At 32.9% G+C, this 13,285-nt stretch overlaps 1 protein-coding gene across 18 annotated transcripts in view; it reads left to right on the top strand.

Moving 5' to 3' along the window:
* Positions 1–13,285, top strand: part of LOC108567137 (TLD domain-containing protein 2) — a 76,197-nt gene extending 62,912 nt beyond the window's left edge. For 9 of the 18 annotated variants that reach the window (XM_017927425.1, XM_017927424.1, XM_017927420.1 and 6 more), the window contains 7 exons: positions 951–1,087; positions 1,633–1,665; positions 2,487–2,719; positions 2,790–2,918; positions 6,320–6,394; positions 11,705–11,986; positions 12,730–13,035. In XM_017927425.1, coding sequence (XP_017782914.1) covers positions 951–1,087; positions 1,633–1,665; positions 2,487–2,719; positions 2,790–2,918; positions 6,320–6,394; positions 11,705–11,986; positions 12,730–13,035 — 1,195 coding nt within the window. Of the gene's footprint in view, positions 1–950; positions 1,088–1,632; positions 1,666–2,486; positions 2,720–2,789; positions 2,919–3,489; positions 3,908–6,319; positions 6,395–8,891; positions 9,203–10,543; positions 11,166–11,704; positions 11,987–12,729 lie in introns of those variants that run through there. The other 9 variants (XM_017927431.1, XM_017927414.1, XM_017927419.1 and 6 more) reach the window with 8 other exon arrangements.

Here is a 13,285-nt window from a genome sequence, read left to right as displayed (position 1 = left end):
TTCAAAATTCACTTGATGTTATACTCTTCTCAATATTAGGTTGTTGCAAACATATCCGAACAGTTAAACGTGACAATTTCTATTGTTACTAAAAAATATTACAAAGAAATTATTTATATGATCTTCCACTGATTCAATGTTTCTATGCAACTATGCTTTTTCAAATATTCACTGCACTTCACATATAAATAGTTTCTCTTGTTAATGTATTGAAATGCAGTGGTTTTGGCTTTACGATTTATAAACAAAATAATATTCTTGTAACTTTCATCAGCGAATATTTTGTATACATTATTTAAATTTAGATTCTGTGGTTTATTATTGCAGAAAATATCTCGCTTTCAACCCATTATCCTTTTATTAGGAACCGCTTCGTGTGCATAAACAAAACTATTTGCATATTAATACAAATTCGAACAATATAAAAATACACAATTTATTAAATTTATATAATTCTTTTAAAAAATAGGGAATTATTATTTTGCAACAACCTAATAACAAAATATACAACAAGTATACAAATACACAAACAACCAACACGATATGATTTAGTTTTTGTTTTAGTTCTTTCTCTACCTTCATTGTTGCTTCACGTTGTTTGTGCATTGTGTTTTTTTTAAATATTCTATTTTATATTTTTATCTGTTTACTGTGACTGTCCGTAAATGTTAAGTAATCCGATTGTGCCGTATTGTGCTATCCCAGTAATCGTCAATAGCGATTGGATTATTTTTAGTGAACAAATCTACACCACAAATTGAATGTCGATCTGAACTTTTTTTCTTGTGTGCGTTGCTTTAAAAATGAATCTTTGCTCAGTCAATTAGATATTGCTTTTGACGAAAATTGACTTAACAACAGATCTCTGCGTATTTTGTGTTGCATACTCGTCGTTTGATGTCGTCCATTTCCGTGTCTTTCTAAAATTGTTAAGTTTTGCGTTTGTGTAGGCGTTCGTCTGTAGGAACATTCATCCGCCAACCAACGGAGGCAGGATCCAAACACGCGAAAGCTCCGCCCCCAAAACTCGACTACCGATCGATGGTTTCCGTCGACGATATGCCTGAACTCTTCGTATCCTTCGACAGTAAGTTTTAATTATTCTCATAACTATAACTCTATCTCTATATATATTACATATATAACCAGATTACTAACAAAATCATCGTAGTGTTTATTTATTTTTTGGACATTATTAATTATTATTTTTGTTAACAAATTCTAGTAATCATTTTCTGTGCCTACACAGCACTTGCTATTTAGTACTAAAATTGGCTAGTTACTGAAAATAACAAAATTTTCAATAGTATATTTTTTTTAGATATTTATAAATAAAAAAACATAGTAATTGTTTTCATAAAAATAATCTTATAAAACTAATATTAGAAAATAATTGCTAAGTTTTTTTTAAAAATGACATATTTCGAGTACGATTTGGGTGTAGTCTGTTTACATTTTATGTTTTTCTTTAGAGACTTGGGTATTTGCTATGCAATATTCTTGAAGATTTGCAATGCAAAAACCTACGTCCTTGTTTGTCTCTCTGTTTCGGCCGTACACTAACATAACTGAATTACTACAATATTAATTACTCATTATTTAGTGACATTTCGTTTGTTCTATTTACGGCAGTGCGATCCCCGCACTATGGGCTTGACATGCTGGGTAGGTGTTTTATGCATGTCCCAAAGATGTAACAATGTAATCAACTTGCATATATTGCATGCACTCTCTCTGTCTCTCTCTCTCTATTTCTTTAATTTTTTGATGTTTACTTCTTTACCTGTTATTTTATTCAGCCTGGACTATCTTCTTACCCAAAGGGATTAAGTAATATGTTTTCACTATGCATTTAGCACACGAAAAGCGCGGCCTGGCCTACACAACGACCGCACAACACATTCAATAGATTATGTAATTTGTATACTCTCAATTCTTAGAAAAATATTAATTAATCATATCGGATGTTTTTCAATCCAATCAACAAACTTTTCGATTTATCCTTGTAGGTCATAAGTAACAATGAAGTTTATAATATTATGATATTTCTTGGCTGAGTCATGGGATTAATAATTGAGTTAAACGACAATTATGGAAATATTTAATATTTTAATGCATGAGAGTATTATTATTAATCTTTATATTGAATGTGTGTGCGCAATCAATCACTGTTTTTCTTGTCTGTATCATCCAGTTCACTGCTTTTCATGGGTCGAAACAATCGCGAAGATAAGTTAATTATAGACAGAAGTATAACGCTAATTGGATGATTTCATGGACTATTTTCCATAAGAAAAACAAAAACAAAATCACTTTTTAAATCATTCGCATGTTTCTATTATTTTCTTTTCAAATTTTCTGTCTTCATCTATGTGTCTATCTAATTCTCTTTTTCCTGTCTTTTCCTCTTCTTGATATATCGCATAAAGGTTGCTCACGCCATCAATTTGCTAACTGTTTTCTTTGAATTTACGTGCATTGTTTAGAATTGATTCCGAGGCCGGCCAGATCGTGCGAGGATCCACCCTTGTATCTGCGCCTACGTATGGGCAAACCCATCGATAAACCCATACCTAGATCGACACCCTTGATGTCTTACGGCAAGAAGAAGATGAGACCAGAGTATTGGTTCAGCGTGCCGAAGAATAAAGTCGATGAACTGTTCAGCTTTGTTCAGGCCTGGGTCCCGCAGCTCTACGGTGAACTCGACGAGGATCAAGTATGAATAATATTAAATAATATTATGATAATCGTGATTTTTATATCCGTACTATTGTGGTTTTCTGCAGGTGAAAACTCGAGGATTCAGCTTAGTCGAGTTGGACACGGAATTATGGAGTGACGAACCGACGCCGTCCGCAAGTCGTCACGGTAGCCAAGATGGAGAGATTACAGAACTGACTAGAGAAAGTTGGGAGGTGAGTTACAATTTCGAGTAAAAATAATTTCCGTCCGGGGAAGGAATATATCTATTCACTACCACGTACTAAGCAATCGCAAGACCAACAATATGAGCATTTTGAATCAATACAAACTGGTATTTTGTTCTATTATTAAACAAATATTTGTACAACTCTTAATGACATTACTGCATAAAAAGAAAAAAAAACTAATATTCGCTTTCCGCGTGCGTTGTAATGAAAACAATATCGAAAGGTGCAAAAAACGAGCAAAAGCAAAGAGAGCTGTTTCTCGAGGTCGACTCCGTACATTTTTAGTTGAAAGAACAATTACAATAATTACGTATTCCTCGGCACACGTAATTATCAATTTCGGCGAAACAGTTGTACCGATGATTTCCATTAACTTTCCAAATAAAATCCATCTGTTTGTTGTTGCCGGTTTACAATTTCGCATAAACGCATTTTTGAGTTTTTTGGCAAAGGTCAGGATAATCTTGGAGGCTTCGAGATTGTGTTTAAAAATACGAACGCTGCAAGCGACGTCCTGGGAAAGAGGGGGAGTAGGAAGGGATGAAAAAGTGCGCATACCGCCAAGTACTCTCTGTGCTTCATGCCTCACCATCATTATTCACAGTTCGGTTTTTGAATTTTGACTGCATCTGGAGGAGTACAAGAGCTCTGGGTGTTTTTAGTGATACGTTCGTTTTTATTTGACTTGTATTCTATCCATATATATATATAAATTTTGAGTGCAGAAAATACTATTTTGCAACGCAAACTAGTTTGACTGGAATTTTGTTGATGTTTATTCCCGCTGCCAATTAATTTGTGATACGAATAATAATAATAGGAATAGAAAGAACGGAAATTATTAAAAGCATTTGTGTGTCAGTTCTGAATACCATACCGAGTGTTCACTTTCGGTGTACAACAGCAGTAGCAGCAGCAGTATCTTTTTTCCTTTGGACTCTCATATTTTTTTCCAAATGAAAATGGCCAGCCAGGTAAATCTCGTTCAGTTACTAATTAGTAAGCGCGCTCGGAAAATAATCGGCGTTAATAACAATTGTTGCGTAATTGTGTCGCTCGATTTTGCAATGTTATTTCAAGAAAGTTATAGTTGATTTCGTCGTATTTTGGACCGGCACAATTTAATTTTAAAACTGGTATAAGTAAAATGCCCGTATGTATGTCAGTCAGCATCGGCAATAATATGCAATACCTGATTATACTGCTCTTCGCATACTTGACAATCGTTGCGGCGCGTTTTACCTTGAATATTGGAAATATCTCTGAAATTCTTCGCCGGTTGACTCACGTACGAGAATCAGCGTTTTATTCAATCATAGTCGCATATTTCACATTCTATTTTTTTTATTTCATTCATCTTCAAAATAAATTCTCGTAACTTTAATCGTTGGCTCGAATTGTAAAAATAGATTCCTCGATCATTTAAAACTCATTAAAAAAAATGATCGATTTTACCTATCATACAAAAGTCATTTTATACCATTCCAAATGACGATGTTATTTTTCAATTTACTTTTAATTATCTGTATTATTTGATCGTCAATTAACAATTCATTACGTTAATCAACTATTCAGGACAAACGTGTTCCGTTCATTACCAATTGCGCATAAACTTATTCTATTCTTAATTACTTCGACTTTGACAATTATTTAATAAAATTTATTTCCGCTCGACATGCATTTAAATGAAACGCATTTTATACTAATTGACTAATTACATATCATTTTTTTTTATTGTAACATGTGGCGAGTTACTTTTCATCACGTTTCTTAGTTTATTATTAGTAGCGGAATACACGACTGTTTAATAAACAACTGCATGTCGAACCTTGAATATTCGATTTTGTTTTCTCGGGAATTGTAGCGATCAGAAAAATTGTCGTCAAGTAGTTCATATTTATGTTTTATCAACATTTGGTTTCATCCATCTGGAAACAGAACGTAATGATTTGTTTACAGTTTTTTTTAACTTGGAATTTTCACAAACGTTGTGCAATTGTTGATTGATGATCCAATAGTTTTTTTCCTCAAATTAAAGAAGGACTCTGTGAAGTCCCATCAAATGAAAGAGATTTTATTTACAATACATTTTTAGCATCTGATTAAAGAATGAATTTAAGTTTATTTAAGGTAAAATCTGGTCGATAATATTGCATAATTTATTATAGACATCAAAGTTTCTTAAATAATTACGTTTTAATGGAGCAATAAATATGCAGTTAATAAAATATGCAAATGAACAGTATTATTGTCAATAAATTGTGTTTTGTTCCAAAAAAGCACGTTTACCGAAAGGAAAACTGATAATACCGCAACATTATTTTACGTCATACTTATTAAATGCCACAAACTGTTTTCGTACCAATTAAAAAATATTATTGAGTTTTGTTTGTTGAAACTCATTCGTTTTTATTTTTTTTTTGTTCTCTTTGAGGATTGCATTACAACAATGATATACAAAATGATTGCTTTGCTTCTATCTCAGTGGAATGTAATTAAATATAACAGACTCGACGTTAATTATAATTTTCGGTTTGCATGAACGATGTACAATTAAATGTCGATATTAGCTGTTAATCAATTCGTGTTTTCATCGTTGGATACATTCGCAATGGACGATTGTGTAATTAATTACCGTAGAATCATCAAGGATAACATTTATTTAGCAATTAAATCAGACTTTGCAGTTTATAAAAAAAAGATACTAGACTTTAAAACAATAACTAATGTCGCGCAGATATAATTCTGAATCACTGTATTTTTTTTTGTGCTCTGATAAATATTTGCGTGAAATTATTTCCTCGGCATTTAAGTATTTCGCTAGAAATGTGTGTACTATGCAGATTATATGGAAAACAACAACTTCAACTTAAAATAATCCTAATACTAGGAATGTCTAACACTTGTTGCTGTGGTTGCCTACAATACTAATGTTTTATGTAAGACTGGTTTGTTTTTCTTGTTCAAATTGAATACTGATTAGTTTTTGGTATAAAGTGAAATATATGCAATTTATTGTATTCCCTCTTGAATAAGAGATATTTATAGTTCTGTTGTTTATGTAAATTTATGATAAGAGTGAATGCAATTGCGGGTTTTGCGAAAACAAATAATAACATGTTTTCGCACCTATAAAAAGAGTTTTAAGAAATTAGTTGTATTGATTCATGCTCTAATTAAACTGTTTCTTCGAATGCTTTGTTATTATGTTTTTTTGGATGGTCAATGGACTTATTTTTGTTTGTTTATGGACAATGTATTTTTGTGTGTGATTGGTCAATGGTCTTTGCGATTGCTTGTGTTGCGTTGGTTAAAACTGTTGATTTTGTTGATGTACTTGTGTAATATGGATAATAAACCGTGTGGTTGTTGTGTGTGGGGTGCAGCTGATCAAGGCGCCGTATGCTAAGATCTACTCCATCATCAAGACTCAGACGATGTCAGCGGATGGAAACGATGAGGTGACATACTGTGCACGTCTCATTAACTAAACAATATTAAAATCAGATACCAAAATCTATACAAGAACACCACCGTGTCTTCCACCACCCTCGACCCCTCTCTCTCTCTCTCATTAGTGAACTCTGCCAAAGAAACCGCCCCTCGTAGGAGGGCCACAAAACTATAGCTTTTATAGACGATAATGCATCCATGTGAAACGTAATCGGTGTTCGTTTATGTGGACAGTCGCACCAAATCCAATGAACCAAACTTTCATGCACAACAAATGTTTTTTCTTTGTTTGTTTTTTTACAATTATTATTTTCGTCCCAGCCTTGATCCCTAACTAATGCAATTTTAGTATGAATGTTCGATGTTATTGAGTCGGGTTACAATTAATGATATTGCATAATCAGTATTCTGTAATCAAATTAAAAGTTATTTATTTATAACTTTAATTATTGATACATAATCTAAACTTAATTAATTTTCTTAATACGTAATCTATAATTTCTTGGAAATTAATTTTCATTATCATTTGATTCGAATGTACAAAAAAAAAGAATCTTAATTATTTGTGTTCCAATTTAAAAATAACTGTTTACACGCTTTTTGACTTTTCTCCGCGCCTAAAATCATACATTGTTTCTCTTCCTGTTCACTAATTTCATTGTATTTCGTAATATCATTAGTCTACTTCAAAAAAAATCTAAATCTTTGGGTATATACCAAATCCAATTTCTTTTAAGAAGCTTAAAATGAGCTAGTATCATATTTAAAGACGTTTTCAGTTACTACTTAATTTAATAATACATTTTTCTGTCAAATTGTATGAAAATACTTAATTTTTTCTTCACATTTCTTTAAAGAGCAGAGATTTCTATATAACATTTCGTGCTATATTTGAACAATATCAATAGAGTGTTGACTATTACTCTTAAATGGTAAAAGCTTATATAACAATAAAATTACCTGAAAATCAATAGTAATCAAATTGCAACAAATATTTATTGTATGACATAATTAGCGCATGCATTCTAAATCAATATCAAATGCAAGAACCCGACTCAATGCTGATCTTGAAATAGAAATTGCAATTGTTGATTTACACCCGAATCCATCGATATTGTTTTTGTGTAAAATCGAAGATGCTAAAATAATGTCATCTTCGATTTTGCATTGGCTAGACACAACTGCAAGAAGACAAATTTTCGCGTCTCATAGTTGTATATATATATGACAAACAAATTAGGCACACAAAATAGTAGTTGGCTTACACCCATAGTATGTGGCATCAGTGTTTTTGTTAGATCAGTGTCTATATTTTAGTTACTACTTCTATGTTTTATCTTCTATTTAGATCTGTTTATCTCTGTCTCCTCCACTATTTAGAAATCGCATTACTACGGTAGCGAAAATAAAGCGTGTTACGTGCGAAAAAAAAAACAATGCTCATAATACGAGAGAGCAACAGTGTTTTAAGCTGAAATATTAATTCGGTCGAGACCAAAAAAAAAGAGTAATAATACGCACCGCATAAATGAGCGTAAACGAAAAGAGCCCAAATGAAAGTATCGAACCTTCGATTCACAATGGTTATGCAACTGGAAACCAGTTTCGATGTTTGTATATGGTTCGTCCAAAACTTGGCTCTCTCTAATCCGAAAATTTCTGAACCCACCGTCGGTCGTAGAACGAGGCGAATCAAAATCCACAATAGAAAAAAAATATAAATTAAAACGCGGGCGTCAGTTCGTGAATGCAAATCGCCCAGAATCTATAGAAATAAAGGTAAATACGGATAATATAATTTAAATCTCGCACAAAGAAAACACGTAAATTGAAACAGAGATCTCTCCTAAATTGAGCGAGGAATTTGATGGGAACATTTAAATTTGTAGAGACAACCGAGGTTATTAATAATATCGGAACGCACTAAACGGTCCCATGCTCATTGCTAATATCAATAGAGTTTAAAAATAATCCTTTATTTCACATTATATCATTGCATTTATTATTCATATAATCGACGAGTTGTTTATAATTTACTTTTCATTTCCAATCGCAATTTATATACGCGGTTGCGTAATAAATTTAATTAAATTTATGATAGCTTTCATTTTTATGCACCTCGCGGAGAAAAACAAGCAATAATTGCTAATATGTTTTTTTTGGTGCGCAAATTTTTCCTTTTGTTATTTGCTTAATTGGTGTTAATTTTTGATACAAATTTGGGGATTTTTTTACGATATTAGTGATATTTGCAGAAAATAACATGAATTAATTACATTTTTTGTCATCTGTCTGCTGCGTTTCTCCTCCTTCTTTCATTTTCGAACAATGGCAATAACAAATCCCATACAGTTTGTTTGTTCTAAGGCTTTTCTCTTCCTCCCATATGTGCTTGCACGTCCAATTATCGTCCCATTATGCAAATTCCGTGTACAATTTTTTCCCTCTGGTCCGGTCGTACTTACAAAATAAATTCGTCGCGTGCGTCTCAATTCATTTATATCTGTACGCACGATCGAGCAACATCAGCTCTAAGTAATTTTAAGGGTGCGAAAGTTTTACGCGTAATTTATTTGTGTTCGAATCGTCGTAGGATGATCGTGGAAAAACTGTATTGGACAAAGTGGTTTTCGTAATTCGCCAAGTGATTTGTCTATAACTATTTTTTTTGTGTGTATCGTGTGTGAGGATAACAATAAACAGGATTATTTATGAAGGGTGTGGATGTGGTGCGTGTGTTGCGCAAAATATGGGAGGGTTTACAGTTGTGTTCGGTGACTCTTTCGGAACCGCCGACGGAAATTCACGTTATGACGGTTCGTAGTCAAATATCAACAGTTTTTATCACTTCAGTCCCAAGAAAACTCTTTGTTTAGTCATAAATATCGCTTTTTAATTGATCATTGATTCATGATGTTATTTGTTACTTGTTTTTAGAAAAAAACAACAAATCTTGATTGATTTATTTCTAATTATAAACATTTAAAACGTTTTGAGATAAACCGGTTTACATTAACCAATTTAAATACTATACATAATTTACTTTCAAGTTGTTTGATTGATGAAAATACAACATATACAATATGCTTAATAATAAAATTAAAATTCTTAATAGAAAGTTTTCAAAAATATATTTTGTATATGTATTTGCAGTATTTTTTTAATTTTGTTAATGAATTTACTATTATATTAAATATAAACTAACACAAAAAGTTTATAATAGATAATAATAAATTTCAATACAAATTATTAAAATTTGCGTTAAAATCTGTCACAGTTCGTAAAGGAAGTACAATTCTTATTAAATTATTGATTGTTAAAGCTAGATTTTTGTTTTTCTATGTACAAGTGGAAATACATTTTCCCATTGATTCTGATTGGCACTGCTTAATGGGAAAGTCAGAGTCTATAGTTATTTTAATTTGTGAATGTACTGTAACGATGAATTATAGAAAATAGGCAATTAACTTGTTATCTCTGACGTGTTTCAGGAGCAATTTAACAATTTTTTGTTTCCGCTAATTGCACTTAATTGTCGATGTTGAAAATCTAAATTAGTTTAATTTGATCACACTTCACAATATTTCAATGTCAACAATATGATTTTTTTTTTGTGAATACTTAGAAAATGTTTTAATTTAAATCATCAAAAAAGTTTAAATTTACATGATATTAAGAATATGATATATAAGTATTTTTTAGTTTTTACTGTAGTTCTCTAACTCAGTGATTCTCAACCTACTTTTAGACACAAAAAGTTTCTGTGACCCCCGAAGAATGGGTATGTGAAGAAAAACAGTCAGGATTGATCTGTTTTATTCTGATTAATTCGTTGCAACAAATATTTACGCACAATTTGAGAATTACTGCTCTAACTCAATATTAGGTTCATTTTTTTTTGTCAAGAATCTCCTTGATAGTTCTTTAAACTCTTAGAAACAATTTTTTTGTTGTTAAAATGCCAAATATCAGTTCTGGTTAAATGTAATTAACGAAATATGGCAATATTGATTTAACGAAAAAATGAGTTTTGAAGTATTTGGATGTCAAAAATGTGTTAATATATTACAGTTTCTTTTCAAAAATAATATAATCGGGTGCAGCTTGATTGAGCCGATCCATTATTAGGTTACTATTTTAATGAATTGGATACATTTCAAATCAGGTAACTTCCATCATGTTTATCGGAGATAAAAAAATTCGCGGAATTTAAAGTGCATTGTTAATTCCGGAAAAAAAATATATATGAGGAAATGTAATTACTTAAGTGCGTGTAATTTTGCAAACGAAATGTTATTGTTTCCTTATGTACGAAATGAAAAGACACATCACATCAAGAATACAAAAGAAGACTGCGACCACGTCCATACAAATGTACGATGATGTCGACGCCTAATTACAGTTATTGCACCGTTAAATACAAAATAATCGTCGGCCTCGTTTTTGTGTTTCTGCTCTCGTGGAAGAGAGAACAACACAGCACACAGCATAATTTCAGTTCCTACTAAATCGCGTGACGGTTAGCTGCAGCATAGCTTTTCCTCTCCTAAGTTTCCGTTTTCTGTCTTAAATTTCGTTTTTGTTTAGCAACAAAACGAAACGAAAAATTACGTGTAATGAAAGGTTTTTAATACAGATTAATGCATTCAATTCGAGAATGCAACAACACGCGATTCGTTTATGGAATTTGTGAATGATTTTGATGTGTAAATAATACTGATCGAGTATTTGTTGTTGTTGATGTTAGCGAATTAGAGAAACGCCACGAAAATGAATTCAGTAAGTTCACCGATATGTATATATATTATAATGTGACATGTCTTTCTACTCCTCTATCCTAAGCATGCGGCTTCTATGTACCTAAATTCGTATGAGTCTGTCTCAATTAGATGGTTATTATTTATATCTTCTACATCCCCCTTTTTTCTGTAGCCACACACACAAAATTAAGACAGTTTACAACGTCGAGATTGAAACTACAAAACGTTTTAGAACACCACACACCTAAGCTATATCAAAATATTTACGCAAACCAGATTTTGACACTTCATCTCATTACTAAAACTCGAATTAATGATTTACCAAAAGTGCACGTTTCTTAAATCATCATTATATTGTGATGGTCAGTTTAAGAAATGCCGCACATTGATTTAAGAATCATTGCTATAAGCACGTGTTTGTTAGTTGTACGTATTTGCAAGATCTGGATGCGAAGAGGCTGCCGTTTGATGTTTTTATGTGGCTTTGGATAATATTAATGATGATGGCGGTTTCCATCGGAAGTTCCTGTTTGATTAACGTTTGTTTGTTTTGTTTAGGTGTTGCCTATGTCGGAGGAGTTCCGACGTGCCCTTTACGCATCTGCGGCACCATCCCTCGACGTCGACTTGACACCCCCAGATCTGGTTGGATCCACGGAGGTCCTGACCTACGAACACAGGGAGTCGCTATGCAGACACCTGCCGGCCAGAGCGGAGGGCTACGTTTGGACGCTGGCCTTCAGCACAAGTCAACATGGATTTTCACTAAATTCTATGTACAGGAAGATGCACAAACTGGAGTCTCCGATTTTGCTCGTCATCCAAGATACAGATAATAATGTAAGTATTGCCATTGTTTTCACATCACAAGAAATATCCTCACTAAGGTCATTGCCAATTGGATGGATGAATAAACAAGCATCAATTAATACTTCCCCTGCGATTCATCGCGGCACAGGATGGATAATATTTCACTTTGTTTCCTGTTTTGATCAGCAAAATAACAAACTAAATTTTACTTTTCTCAGCTCTTGGAGCAATATGTTTGTTACGCCTTTGTTGCATCCACAATTCGGTTATTAAACCCAGTTCTTCGGAACATTAAATGGTGTCGTGTTAAACAGCTCAGCAAATATGTTTTTCTACTTTTCGTTCATCCCAGTTGCATAATTATTTTCTTTGTACGAACTTTGCAGCTTTGTAATCGGTCATATTTTCCATTTTCTTTGCCATTACTTGAGATTTTCCAAGTTTATTAGTCAATTTCTTAGTACTATTAAAATTAATTTCCAATTTCGAAAATGACTACTGATGATTACTACTGACAATATTATATTTGTTAAGTAAATTTAAGAATTTCTTAAGTAAGCAAATATTTAAAACTAAGAACAGATGAGAGCATTTGTCATCGTGTTGACTCATCGAAATTCGTTTACACGCAACGTTCATGGAATTTTCAAACAGCTTAACTCTAAAAGTATATGGATGATCTTAAATATTTAAAAAAAAATACGTTTTTGATAGATCCCATTAATATTTGATCGTTTTATTAAATATATACTAAATTGTAATTTTTTTTGTAGGTTTTCGGTGCCCTGACGTCGTGCGCTCTGCAGGTATCCGACCACTTCTACGGCACCGGCGAATCCTTGCTGTTCCGGTTCAGTCCACAGTTCCAGGTGTACAATTGGACTGGAGAGAACCTATATTTTATCAAAGGCAACAACGAGAGCCTCAGCATAGGCGCGGGAGACGGCAAATTCGGTCTCTGGTTGGATGGTGACCTCTACCAGGGCCGCTCCGAGCCATGCAAGACCTACGGAAACGAAGCCCTTACGCCGAGCGTGGATTTCGTCGTCAAGACGTTGGAGTGCTGGGTCTTCATCTAAAAGGATCCACCCATATCGCACGAGGGTTTGAGAAACCAACAACAACAAACACAAATTTCCTTTCATTATTTTTATTTTCGTTTACTTTATTTTTTACTTTTCATTCATCTTTCGTTTTATGGGAAATATATTTTATATAAGATACGTGCACCGCATTGCCAACTTTGCTGAACGCTGTTCGCAGCTCGGTGTATATCCGTTTTCGGGGTTTATTATAATAAGAGACGGCCGAACAAACAAAAAAAGAAAA

Source organism: Nicrophorus vespilloides, unplaced genomic scaffold, assembly GCF_001412225.1.
Source record: "Nicrophorus vespilloides isolate i.1.1-1 unplaced genomic scaffold, Nicve_v1.0, whole genome shotgun sequence".
NCBI classification, from domain to species: domain Eukaryota; kingdom Metazoa; phylum Arthropoda; class Insecta; order Coleoptera; family Silphidae; genus Nicrophorus; species Nicrophorus vespilloides.
Note: the sequence above shows the minus strand (reverse complement) of the source record. Positions and strands in the feature narration are given on the sequence as shown.